The following is a 13,113-nucleotide window of genomic DNA, read 5'->3' as shown; positions in this document are numbered from 1 at the left end:
GGTCATGGCAGCCCCAGGATACCAACAGGGCCTCCAGCGGGCACTCTGGCTGCGCCCCTTCTGCGGTGGCTTGGCTGTGGGTGTCTGGGCCCTGGGTGGCCAGCCCAGGCGGAGCAAGCGTCCTGAGAGCTGCTCCACGTTCTCCAGACGCCGGGTCTGAGGACCAGTCCTCTTCCTCCCGAAACTCTGAGCCAAGTCCTTGCTGCACCACTTGGCTGCTCTCCTTGGAGGTGCTGCAGGCCCCAGGCAGACCTCTCCGCTTCCCAGAGCCCCTTGTCTGTCTGTCCGTCTGTCAGTGGGGAGGACCCCCTCGGCTAAACCTACTGGGAGAGGTCTCCCGTGCTTCCTCCGAGGTGGTGAGACCCGAGCCAGGACAGGGCCTGGCGCCTGCGTGGGGCGGGCCGGGGAGCACTGTGTCCTTGCTCCTCTGCCGGGTTTCTGGTCATGTGAGGATGGCCTGTCTGAGGAACGCAGGGTCTGAGGGCATGGGCACCTGGTGGCCCCCAGTGACCACCCCCCTCCCCCCCGCAGCCATTGACTACAGCGACGGCGCCGTGCTGGAAGCCAAGCACCTGCTCCTGGCCGCCACCGCCTTCGTCGAGGACGCGCGGGCCTACATGCGGGGGCAGCTGGCGTGCGGCCCCATTGGGGAGGACGTGCTGTGGGAGAGGTAGGTGCCATACGGGGCCACTCACTGCTTGGGCGCCAGCGTGGGGCTGCCTGAGAGGAAAGCTCGGCTTCGGGAACTGAGGGCACTTCCTCACCAGTGCTGGCGCAGGAGCCCCCGGGCAAGTCTGTGGTCCCCCTGGGTGAGACACGAGGAGGCCCTGCCTGCAGGGGCTGCAAAGGTTACAGATGACATCCGTGCCCACTCCCCGTTCTGGCTGGTGTTTGTTAGTGTGTAATAAATGGAGGCTCCCGTCACGAGTTCCTAGTTAGAGGAAGACCTCCAGGTCCGTGGACGAGCTGGACATTGACGAGAGGAGGCGGGTGGGGACACGGGTCTGCTGACTAAGCTCCAGCCCACATCAGGAATTGAGGAGCGAGTCTGCGGGAGTCTCGGGTGCTCCCCCACTGCCGTCGCCCAGGGAGAACAGACCCTGGCGGTCGTGACCCGCCTGGGCTGTGCCCGCGGCTGCGGGTGGCCCGGTGAAGGAGCTGCAGTGGACAGTGAGCAGGAAGCAAGAAGGGACGCCTGGTGCGCCTGACCGTCAGTACGGAGAGTGTTTCCAGTCCCCGTGCTTCCTTAGATGGTCTCCCGTGTTTATCCTTGTTTTATTATCTCCGCCGAGTGTGAAAGGTTGGGGCCTGACACTGGAGATGGTGGAAACTGGGAAAGCTTCTGGAAGCTAGGGAAACAGCTGTCTGGAGATGCGGAGGGCGTTTCCTGGACACTGATGGCGGGCTGGGGACTGCCTGTGCTCGGAATGCCATGGGACACGTCCCCCTCCCTTGAGTTCCTGGGAGGGTGAAGAACCCTGGACTCAGTGGGCAGGTGGGGAAGGGCGGGTACCTGGATAGGACAGGACAGGGCTGCAGCTGAGTCAGTTACAGCCGTGGGAGCCCAGGGGACAAAGCCCGGAGCGCTGGGTGGGACACTTTGGGTGTCTGTGTGGCTGAGAGCTGTCGGCACGACTCAGCAGCCCCGGGATGGCAGGTGCCAGGGAGGGACCGTGAACACTGTTTTGTCACTTGGGAGGGTCCCAGGCTGGAGAGCAGCGCCATCTCACCATCGAGGGTGTCAGGCCAGAGGGAAGAGTGTTCTGCAGGCTTTGCCTCCACACTTCTGGGGGCGGCTGGACGGGGCCTGCTGCCCGCTCACAGCTGAGGGGGCTGCCGTGGACAGGCCAGGGAGGGGTCTGTGTTCTCAGGACTCAGCAGAGGTTCCAGTCCTGTGGGGCCCGGGGCCCCTCAAAGCCGGGCACTCAGTCTGCTGCCCAGAGAGGTTTCGGGCAGCTCCCCGGTGTGGGTGGAGCCCGAGTGGGAGCAAAGCGTGACCGTGGCCAGGACTGTGGGACGGTGAGACAGCCAGGCCCATGGAGACTGCCGCTGCTGACCCACTGGCTGGACTGCAGCCCGGGCCAGCACCCTCCCACTCATGGGGTCCTGAGCAGCGGCTCCAAGCCTTCATGTGACAGCATCCGCATGGTTCAGTCAGTCAGAACACAGCATTCTCTCACACTCTGCTTCATCGCCCACTGTCCAATTTTTAAACCATTATGAAGTGCCCCCTGTTGCTTTGTGTTCACACACACTTCCAGGTTCCCCACTCTGGGATTTTGAGTAATGGGACAATTTTGAGTTGATCTCATCTGGTTAAGACTCTGTTACTTGTACGGGTCTTTGTGGACGTGACCGAGAAAGGGTCCAAACACAGAATCACTCAAGCTGCTCCTCCCGGGAAGGACCGGCCGGGCACCCCTCCTCCTGCTGCCGCGGGTCCTGGGAGCACCTCACGCCTTTCTTTTTCCTACCCTCCAAGGCTCAGCCACACCAAGGGGGCTGTGAAGGCTGCCCTGGCGGACGACTTTGACACGCCTGGGGCTGTGGACGCCGTCATGGACCTCATTCACCATGGGAACAGACAGCTCAAGGCAGTCACCAAGGTAACTCTGAGGACAGGGCCCCAGAGGGGGGTTTGTTCGGTCAGTTTTTTCTCCTGAGGAAGGAACAGATCCCACCTTGCCAGCTCCCTGGGGAGACTTCACTTCCCAGAGCGGGCGGCCTCTGGCTTCTCTGACTGCCTTTCCTTGAGTTCCTGGAGCTGCTGCAGCCCACACGTGGCCCGCCCGCAGGCCCCGCAGAGGAGGCAGCTGCCGCCCGGAGCCGGGAGGCGTCGGTTTGGGTACAGGTGGGGCACAGGGAGGTCCCGCACACTGACGGTCAGCATGCATGTTGCCAGCACAGAGCACATAACCCTCCTGTTCACTCAGGTGAACCCGGCGGAATCTGAGTTTGTTGCTAAGACATGGAATGGGGGAGGAAGCTGTGTGTTGGGACCCTGACTCTGTGCCCACCCAACCCGGCCTTCTCTGGGCCTCAGCGCCAGTCCCATTGATGAGTCCGCCCTCATGACCCAGGGACTCCCAAAGGTCCAGCTGCTAACACCATCACACTGGGGGCTGGGGGTCACCATATGAATTTGGGGGATGCAGCACTCAGACCATAGCACACCCCCGTGTTACAGATGGGTAAACTGAGGGGCAGGGTAAGTGACTTCCCCACAGTCACTTGCTTTGTGGGTGGGTGGCAGCTCCGGGATTTCGCCCGGTGTCTCCGCTAGGGCTTGTGTCCTCACTCCACGGGACGCTGGAAAAGCGGCAGGTGGAGCGACTGCGAGGTCTTCCTTCTTTTCCGTCAAGTTCCTCTGCTTCTAAAGAAGCTTCTTGGGGTGGTTTGTCGCAGGAGCCTGGTGGTCCTAGGAGTCCCGCTGTGTTCGGCTCCATCGTGTCCTACACTGAGCAGTTTTTTGAGACTGTGGGGATTTCTCTGGCAGACCGACAGGTACGCCCTTCTCTTTTCAGTCCTCAGTTGTGGGATTCTCTCTGTGTGCTAGTGTGATAACTGGCTTTTCCCCTTTTAAAATGTTCATTTTAGTGGATACTAGCAAACTGCGGCAATCCTGTGCAGAACTGCGTCCACTTAGCTACAGGGCGCTTTGTCGTCAGTTCTGCACGCACTCGTTTTTGTGTTTATCTTGAAAGAATCTTGAGATGTGCAGACAGCTGGCATGCAGGGTGAGAACGTTTTTCCTGAGCCATCTGAGAGCAAGCTGCCAGCCGAGCCCCTCGGTGTGCCCCCTGCAAACGGGGCCCCCATCCTCTGGTTCTGCCCTGTACGGCAGGAGGGTCCCCTTCAGAACCCAGTGCTCATCTGGTACTTTCTCTGCACCAAGCCAGGCGGCGGCAGTTTCTCCGAGGGGCCGGGTTGCTGCCGCAGAGGAGGGTATCACAGGGAGCATCTGAGCGCCCATATGCTCCCTGCGCTTGGGCCACAGCTGCTTGGGGCCCTCGGCGGGCAGAGCCAGGAATGTGTGCACACGCTATCCAGCTGTGTCTGAATGGATCTCATTGACTGAAACCCCAGCGTTACCTCCCACACATCAGTTCTAGTCCCCCAGCAAAGGGTTCACTCTGCGTTCCCCGTTTTCCGTACATACTCCTCTGATGGTGAGAAACCTGCCTTCCAGGATCCTAAATGCAGTAACCTGTTCTCCCCGAGTGCGGGCAGCCTCCCACCGCCGCCCCCCCCCCCCCACCCCCCTGTCAGCCTCCATCCCCCTCACAGCAGGCTGCCCTCTGCACAGATGCTTCCTTGGGCTGTGCCACCCCACACCAGACCCCCCACCCCATGGCACCCTCCTCTTCCTCCACAGGGCCACCTTGCTCTGCTACACCTAACAACTTTAGGACTGTTCAGGACGGGACAGGAAAGGGCTAAAATACCCATTTTAAAAACATTTTATGTGACCAGGTTGTCAACATGTAAGGTCTAGACTGCAGACGGGAGTGACCCTATCACAGGAGTGGTGGAATGGCTCACTCTTCCCAGATTCCTTTACGGCGCTGCCCCGTTCTGCCACCATAGGGGCTTGGGCACAGCCCAGCTGCTCCCTGCTTCCCGGGGGGCTGCCACGCTAGCCCAGCTGCCTGGCACCCAGAGCTCCCGACGCCTGGCTGCCCTCTGCCCTGAGCTGGGGCATGGCTCTTGGGACCTTGACTATTGTGAAGTTCTCTGGCCTTAACACAAAGAATTGCAGCATCTTTGTGACGATTTTCAAGTTTGGTTTACCGACAGACGTGGCGATTCCCTGGCAGACCTGTGTCCTCTCCTGGGCAGTCCAGGGTCTGTCAGCCAGTTCGTATAAAAATCTAACTCACTCGTCTGAAGTAACCAAGTTTCTGCAAGGTCTGTATTCATTTCCACAGGAGACTCTCCGGAGTCTGCTGGTGAGTAAGACCAGGCATATTCGGCCAAGCTGTGCCTGGTCCTTGGCACAACAGCTCACTCACCGCCCCCACCTCACGGGTTGACATTGGAGCCCGCTTTGAGCTCACATCCCGTAATAAGAAAAACTCTCTTTCATTGTGGAAGCAACTGAGGATCACATGAGGTCGAAGAAGTTGTTCGACCCAAAAGTTGTAAAATGTGAGTTCTGTTTCTTCTTTTAAACACGGAACATAAACAGCCGCTAGGATCCTTGCTCCAGGATGGAGGAAGAAATCGTGTTGTGGGGGAGAGGACTCCTGGCAACTCGAGCAGTTCAGGTCCCAGCTGCCCCGCTGAAAGCTCTCCGGCTGGGCAGATTGTTGGTCCCGACTGCCGTGGAAGCGTGGTCTGTGTGAGCCTCATGGGAAGTCTGCGTTGGTCTGTGTATCTGGTTAGTGAGCAGGCTGGCTTCACTGTCAGTAAGGCTTAGACTTCTAGACTCTGCCTAGTGAACCGGAGAGGTCCGCACATCCGTGAAGCCGCAGCGCCCAGCTCCTCGCCTGAGTTCAGGATCGGAGGAGAGCTCCCTGGTCAGCTCCAGGCCTCACTGAGCACACTCTGACGAGGCCTGCAGCAGGCTAGGGAGCCTGCCTGGCTGGCTGACACACGCAGGCGAGGAGTGGACACTTGCCAGCAGCTCCGGCCCGGTGAGAAGAGCAGGCCACTGGTTCCCTTGCAGCCCTGGGGAGGGCGTGTGCTGGACTGGCTTGGCACGGAACTCACTCGGCCTCATCAGCTGGGCTGGGTCTAGGCTGCTGCCAGGGCCTCACTAGTCATGCTGCCTCGCCTGGGTGTAGTTTGTTTCAGGGGACAGCGGCTCAGCCACTCTGCACAGCGTGGTGGAGGAGCTGGTCCGGTTCCGGCTCAAGGTCCGGCAGTTCGCCCTGGCCACGGGGGAGGCCACCAGGGAGGCCCGGCGGCAGCAGCTCCTGGAGAGGCAGCCCTTGCTGGAAGCATGTGACACCCTGCGCCAGGACCTGGTCGCCCATGGCATCAGCATCAAGGTGAGCCCCTCCCACCAGGGTCCAGTGACAGTAGGAGTGATCACCCTGAGGTGCCGTGTAAGCAGCCACCACTGCACACAGGGGACAGTCAAAGCTCAGACATCCCACCATGCCGATGTGGCTTGTGAGCACACCCACCTTGTGACAAATTAGGAGGGACACTGAGACCCAGGGGCATGTGAGCTCACTCAGGGGTGTGTGGACACAGGAGCAGACCCATGTCCTTGCTCAGTGCCTGTCCTGCCCCAGGTGGCCCTGCTCTGGCCTTCGGCCTGTAATGGAGGCAGCAGTGTGACCATCTAAGCGTGCCACTGCCTCCTCCAGTACCCAGAGCAGTGGGAGCACCGGGCTGGGCAATTTGTCCTGGCACCCTAGGCCCCGACCCTCTCACCTCTTGACCCCGAGCCAAGTGAGTGCTCAGCCAGGACCTGGCCCTCTTCCTCCACAGGACAGGAGCAGCACATCCACATGGGAACTGCTGGGTCAGAGGGCGCAAGACCACAAACCAGGCAGCTGAGGACGTGTTCTGTGCCTGCTTATGACATGATACAAGCTTTATATTAAAGTTCCCCATCATGGCTGTTTAGTCAACAGTAAAATAAACTGATAATTAGAACTATGCCTAAAAAACGGATTTCTTTATAGTTCTGACAGCCACAGACACATGAGGTTTTAGTAAAATCAATCAGCCAACACTGTGGTCCATGATGCACCCCAGCTGGCCCTGTGCCCAAGGGTCTGACCGAGGGAGGAGTGTGAAACCAGGAGCCGGAGACCAGGATGAAAGTCCTGAAGGGGGCCCCAGAAGACGTCCTGGGAGGGGCAGGCAGGACCTGCAAACGGGGCCAATGGGGCAGCGGCTTCTAGGACACCCCTTATCCTGGGGGCCTCGGGGGATGCGGCCCTGCCACCTGGTCTGAAGCAGGAGGTGGCCCATCCCTCAGGTGCTGGGCAGTGCTGAACCAGGGGTGATGCCCAAACCATGGAGGCCCCCCCCCCAGAGGTGACGATGTATTTTTACATTCATTTTCTTGTTATGATAGTAATATGTTAATCGTAGAAAAATATATATTGGCAGTAGGCACGATGTAGTATATTCAGAAATTGATAATGTACACCTGAAATTACACAATCTTATAAACCATCATGACCTCAATAATTTTTTTTAAATCATAGAAAAACACAGCAAAGAAAACCCTCTGTGGTGCTTGGATAGCTGTTTATCTTTATTCTCTTGAAGCCTTTTGAATAACTGGTTCCTGTGGTGTACCATCCTTTGTTGCCTCTGAGCAGACAGGGTGGGGCCGGGGCTGTGCTCCAGAGGTTAACTCTGGGTCTTGACAGTGAGAGCAAGACAGGTATGATGGAGGTGGCCAAGCTGGGACGGAGCTTGCTGGCGGCCTTGCTCTGGCTCCTGGCCTTTCTGTCACAGGCAGGGAGCTCCAGCTGTTCAGTGAACCAGCAGGAGATGAGCTGGCCCTCTTGCTGCCTCCCTGGCTCTCAGATCCTGCGCAGGCCCACCCTGCTGTCTGCCCTGTGAGGCTATCGTTGACTCATCCTGTGGCCCCCCCAGGCAGCAGGTAGGCACACGCCAGGACAGCTCGGCAGTCATGTTCACTTTGTCACTGACCTTCAGGACCCTGAAAAGGCACTGGGGTTCCTGTCTATAGATAAAGAACCCTATTCAGAAGCAGACTACCTAAGAGAGACCCAACTAGTGACTAGCGGAGGGAGGATCCCGGACGGCAGGGAGGCCCCTTATAAGGAGACATCCAAATCCGGTCATTTCCGTCCTGGGGGAGCAGACTGTCCCCCAACGGCTGCACGCCTAACTTGACCATCCATGCGTAGTTCTGTGCTGCTGTTCTGCTCTCAGGGACGCTCCCAGTAAGACACTGTCCTTAGCTGGAGCTGGTGAGCACACGCAGGTTTGTAAAAGAGCAAGGGAGCAATTACTCACTTCATTTAAACATAGCGGCCCCTTCGCTAGTTGGGTTTACCCCCTATGTCCCTTAAGCAAAGGGGTTTTGTACTTAGAGCAAAAACTTAAATAACAAAAAACATAAGAATAGTTCCTGTGATTGCTGAATTCTATTTTCTGTGTAAAGCAATGGTTACATTTCAGGCTTATTCAAATTACTTCATTTTAACAATATTGGTAGGTACTGGTGAAATAACAATAGACACCCTTATATATTTTTATCTCCCTAGTACCTGACAATGTCCTCACTTAGGAAAGTTGAAAGGTGGGTTTTGGCTGTTTAAGAAAAAAATACAAAATTCTCCATTGAAATAAATCAGATAGTCCTTTTAATGGTTACCAAGATTTAGATGTAATTCCCCAAAGGAAAAAATGTCCACGACAGTTTTTCCGGAGAAGTTCACATATAGATAGCGAAGCTTCTACAGTTAGATGTGAAATAACAGTGGCAAACATATTTTAATAAATCTTAAAAGTTCATGACTGGTTTTACAGAAAATAGTGCCATTTGGGGTGAGGGGTTCGAATCGCAGTATCACCCAAGAGTGATGGTGAGGGGCAGAGAGACTCTCAGAGGCACCGGGCAGGTCTTGCCCCATGGAAGGCATGAAACAGATGAGAGTCCACTTAAATGCACGAGTTAGAAGCCACAGCCCGGCGAGAGGTGGCCAGAGAAAACAAGCAGCTCTCGGGCCACTGAGACAACCGCCCAATAAAAGCTACCCAGAGGCTAGCGAGACAGACGACTTATTTACAACTGCAGAGGCACCGCCTTCTTGAATGGCATCTAAGTCTTCCTGAGGACACACCCACTTCCAAACCAGGGGACCTGAGGTCCTGCTCCAGAAGCAGAGCAGACGTGATGACAATGTTCAGTCCCCGGAGCCTCCTTGGTGCCATCTCCCACCAGACCCAGTGCGCACGCCCTCCTTGCGTCCAGCATGTCTGCTTGCTCCCGAGAGTGCGCGCCGGTGGGCCCCGTCAGGAACAAGGCAGCACGACACTCTCGGCGTCCCTCCCCCTCCTGCGGCTCTGCTGGGCATGTCAGCCAGCACCCGGGCTTGGGGGGACAGACATGGAAGAGGGAGCGTGAGACAGGAGCGTTTCAGAGCCGCCACCCAGCATTCAGCTGTCAGTGTCCCATCAGGTTTCCTTGTCCAACTTTCCCATGGTGCCTCCCAAAGATTTCCAACGTCAACCTGGATTATTCTGAAGTACTCCAACCAATTAACCAACGTTTAGTATTTCTGCTCAAACGTTTTCAACCTAACTGTTTACAAACCAAAAATGAGTTGAAGAACGATTACTACATCCTTTGGGGGGGGGTCTCAGTTAAAAAAAAGCAAAACTCATTCACAGTAGATACAGTAGATATTTGAAAACCACTGACAGATCCCTTTGAGAGGAACCACTAATCAATTGGGAACTTTTTGCGTAAATAAAAGAGTAGGAAGCACGACAGCAGAGAGGATGAGAAGCAAGCTGAGGGAGATTCACACAGAACTCGGTGCTCCCGGAGCAAGCCCGCCCATGCAGCTGACAACGAGACAGACTTTCAGCAGCTCATGCGATTCCCTTCGTTTGTTCTTAGTTATTGTCGAGAGGCTAAGAAAGGTTCAGGAATAAAACATCTCCAACTACATATTAGTTTAGCCAAAAACCGTCACTTTCCAACGCTGAGATTTCTACATGAACCCGTGCAACCTAGACTTAGACCCCTCCCGAGCAGCTGCACCGCTGTGTACCCAGAGGACAGGTGTGCTGGATGTGGATTTTCCCAGGACGAACACCACCTCCCCGTCGTGTACCCACGTCCCTCCATCTGCACCAGTCAGCTTTCAAAGAGCCTGGCGAATGCGGGTCCGACCTCTGCAACCATGTCAGTGGTGGTGGTGGAGCGGCCGTGCTTCTGGAAGGCCTGGTGGCTGCACTGCCTTGTGAGAGAGCACGCGCCGAAGGCAGCCACGAGGAGAGGGCTGAAACTGAAGGGAGAGGCGTCAGCAAGTCCGCAGCCCCCCAGCTGCGTCCGACATCAGCGCCTGCAGACAGCACAGGCTCCAGATTTCCCTGCCCTTTCCACCCGGGACCCCAAAGTGGCCAGTGTGAGAGGCCCCTGAGGGGAAGGCAGCTTCTACAGTTAGAGCAGCCATCAACCCCAATGGGAGACTCCCTGACAAGGCTGATGAGAAATACCTGCGTGCCTGGGGGGACTCAGACACAGCAGTGCTCCTCTGGTGACAACCAGACACCTAATGGTGGCAGCCTGAAAGTACCCTGCAGTGCCCAGGGCGGGAGGGAATATTCGAGATCTGAGAAGCAGGCTCTTGCTACCATTACTAGACTCACGCTACAGCCTCCCTGTCCACGTGCACACGCCCCCTGGGCCCGTTTGGGCAGATGCTCCCTGCCTGCTAGGTGTGCCGCGACCTCTCGGCCCTGCAGACCCGGGACTTCCCACCCAGCACGTGGAGCCACCATTGCACCATGATGAGTGGAGAAGAGAGAACCTGAGGCTCAGAGAGGTGGGACTGCCTGAGTTCCCTCACGGTGCTGCCTGACAACAGAGGGGGCCAGAGCCCCCGTCCCAGGATGCTGCTCCCTCTTAAAGAAAACAGGACTCTCAGGACAGCCTCCAAGGTAAGCTCGACCTCACCTCCACCCAGCGTGTTGCCAATTTTCTTATTGTGTTTTACAGACAGTACACACTGGTCCTTCTAGAACAGTGTTCTCAAACTTGGCTGCACGTTAACTCACTGGAGAGCTTTAAAAACTACTGACGCCCCAGAGCCCATCGGCATCAGGGGATGGAGCAGAGCCCAGACATGGTGCAGAGTTAAAAGCTTCCGAGGCCAGCATTCTGGGATCCACCCCTGCCCTGAGACCTCTCCCGCATAACACCAATATTTCATTTGGAATGTTCTAAGTGGCTACTGATTAAATGTATGAGCTACTGAAATATCTTACACAATTCAAAAATCTCAAAGTAGGACAGATGAAGATGTGGCCATACCCATCTGTCTTCTCGGGTCCAGCGAGGAGTGCCCAGTGCACCAGGACTCCCAGGGAGCCTGACAGGAGGTCTCCTTGCCCTCCACACCTGCGGCTGCTGCCTTCCTGGCTGCACTCGAGCACTGTGGAGCACAAGTTAGACGGGCGTTAGAGCGGGTGACGGTGCCGCCGCTGGCTGCTCTCTGCTTGAGGAATGTTCATCATCTGCAGCTCTCCCTGTCTGTTCTTAAGGGGGCAGCCTCTCTTTCATAGGAGAGGACACCATGAGGGGAGGTTGCCAGAACCGCCTGTGTGGCATGGGGTGTCACTGGGGATGCCTACAACTCAGCGTCCCCAGGGGACCTGCTAGACAGAGTGGGAGAAGAGTGCAGGCACACACGAGTCCTCAGTCCCTCAGGCCCGAGGCTACACCCACAGGGCACCTCACACTCCAGGGACCGTGCATAGTGCCAGCACCCTACCTCAGACTCAGCCCATAACTGTTAGGATGTCATTTATGCTGTCCAATGAGCACTTCTGTTCTTTAGAAAATGTCTTGAAAATGGGTTGTTACATTCTCTGAATGTGCTCGAGTCTAGAGCACCTTCCAGCTATAAAAGAACCCAAAGCTTTCAAGGTCCCTCGGTGAACACCCTGCATTTCCTGTCCAGCATGTGTGAGAGAAAGTGAGTGTGTGTGAGTGCACACACACGTGCCTAAGTATGCCTCCTGTTCTCTGTTGGCCCTGACTTCCGTGACCTAGCCAGCAACTCTACCCCTAGGCAACAACTCTTTGTGTTAAATTCTCTCTGTTAAAATAACCACTGTGCTTTTTGCCTCCAGATTGAGTTTTTATTGTTCCTTTGGGGCAGGAAGATTGGCCCTGAGCTAACATCTGTACCCATCCTTCTCTATTTCATTTGTGGATCGCCACCACAGCATGGCTTGATGAGTGGTGCATTAAGTCCACACCCGGGATCCAAACCTGCGAATCCGGGCCACCAAGGCAGAGCACACCAGACTTAACCACTACGCCATGGGGCCGGCCCCAGATCAAGTTTTTAATGAAGGGAGCCTTCCTGTTTTCAGGAAGCTGGAGATAGTATACAGTCAATCCTGGTCATGCATCTCACTGTGCAGACACAAGTGCTGACGGCGCATCTTGAGCGCTCCACCCATGCCTGCGTCCTGCTCCTGCTCAACGGTGCACAGGCTCCGGGGGAAGAACACAACTGGAAGAGTCACCACATCCGGCACCTGGTGACTCCCAGCACTAGTGTCAGCTCCTGGGGTTTCTTCATCTTCCAGTCATTTTTATAAATGAGAACAAAATGCCACAAAATATTCAACTAACTGTGTCTATGCTGTAGGCAAGATGGAGACAGCCCGGGGACCCTGGAGCACCCCCTGTGGTGACAGCCGCCTTCCCACTGGCTGTTTCTTATAACCACTGACAGAACTGGAGCCACAGCACCTGGTATCAACTCGGATCAGCACTCGTCGCTGTCACGTCCCTTGGCAAAACAGGAAGTCCTTCTTTGTGTGGAACACATATGAACATGTGTGAAACACATGTTCTGTGTATGATGTGTGCAAGCATGTGTCACATGAGTGCGTGTGCTGTGTGAGCATGTGTGTCATGTGTGAATGAGAGGTCTTCCTAGGGCTCGTGCTCAGCGTGATCATGCTGGCTGGCTGACACAGGGCAAAGCCCAAGGCCACTCACCCTGTCTGCCATCAGAGATCACATCCCGCTCCCCTTTCCGGACCACGGTCACATTCCCCAGGGCCTGGCTGAGCCTCAGCACAGCTCCGTGGGGATCACTGCTGTCCAAGGGGTCTCTCAGCTATGACACAGGACACACAAACAAGGTTGTCATCAGACACGTGAAAGGAGCCCACAATCATGGACACAACGCACAGATCCTGCCCCTCAGGCTCTCACATCAGGGAGAAGTGCCCAGGCACTTGCTGATGGCCGGGCTCTCGCCCCACCCGTGGAGACGTAAGTTCCATCCACCAGCTGGAAGGAGGCCCACAAGGTAGTGGGTAGCAAGTCCTCCGGGCGGACGCCGACACCAGCTCATGGCAGAAATACTGCTCTGGGGCCCACCGCAGCTTGTCAGACCAAAATCAAAAGAACTCTGCCCA

The 13,113-nt window shown here is 56.3% G+C and overlaps 2 protein-coding genes across 35 annotated transcripts in view; one reads left to right on the top strand and one right to left on the bottom strand.

The window, feature by feature from the left end:
* The window catches only part of CARS2 (cysteinyl-tRNA synthetase 2, mitochondrial), a 67,789-nt gene that overhangs the window by 42,254 nt on the left and 12,422 nt on the right, over positions 1 to 13,113 (top strand). For 8 of the 32 annotated variants that reach the window (XM_070578514.1, XM_070578494.1, XM_070578505.1 and 5 more), the window contains 4 exons: positions 532 to 670; positions 2,483 to 2,606; positions 3,284 to 3,504; positions 5,787 to 5,993. In XM_070578514.1, the coding sequence (XP_070434615.1) occupies positions 532 to 670; positions 2,483 to 2,606; positions 3,284 to 3,504; positions 5,787 to 5,993 (691 nt within the window). Of the gene's footprint in view, positions 1 to 531; positions 671 to 2,482; positions 2,607 to 3,283; positions 3,505 to 4,928; positions 5,637 to 5,786; positions 5,994 to 6,441; positions 6,613 to 13,113 lie in introns of those variants that run through there. The other 24 variants (XM_070578522.1, XM_070578523.1, XM_070578503.1 and 21 more) reach the window with 7 other exon arrangements.
* NAXD (NAD(P)HX dehydratase) overlaps positions 8,281 to 13,113 on the bottom strand; it is a 27,649-nt gene continuing 22,816 nt past the window's right edge. For all 3 annotated transcript variants that reach the window (XM_070578527.1, XM_070578526.1, XM_070578525.1), the window contains 3 exons: positions 12,689 to 12,809; positions 10,985 to 11,105; positions 8,281 to 9,956 (listed from right to left, as the gene is read on the bottom strand). In XM_070578527.1, coding sequence (XP_070434628.1) covers positions 9,806 to 9,956; positions 10,985 to 11,105; positions 12,689 to 12,809 — 393 coding nt within the window. In that variant the 3' untranslated portion in view covers positions 8,281 to 9,805. The remainder of the gene's footprint in view (positions 9,957 to 10,984; positions 11,106 to 12,688; positions 12,810 to 13,113) is intronic.

The sequence above is a fragment of the Equus przewalskii genome, chromosome 16 (genome assembly GCF_037783145.1).
Source record: "Equus przewalskii isolate Varuska chromosome 16, EquPr2, whole genome shotgun sequence".
Lineage (NCBI taxonomy): Eukaryota > Metazoa > Chordata > Mammalia > Perissodactyla > Equidae > Equus > Equus przewalskii.
This window is presented reverse-complemented; position numbering and strand designations above follow the sequence as displayed.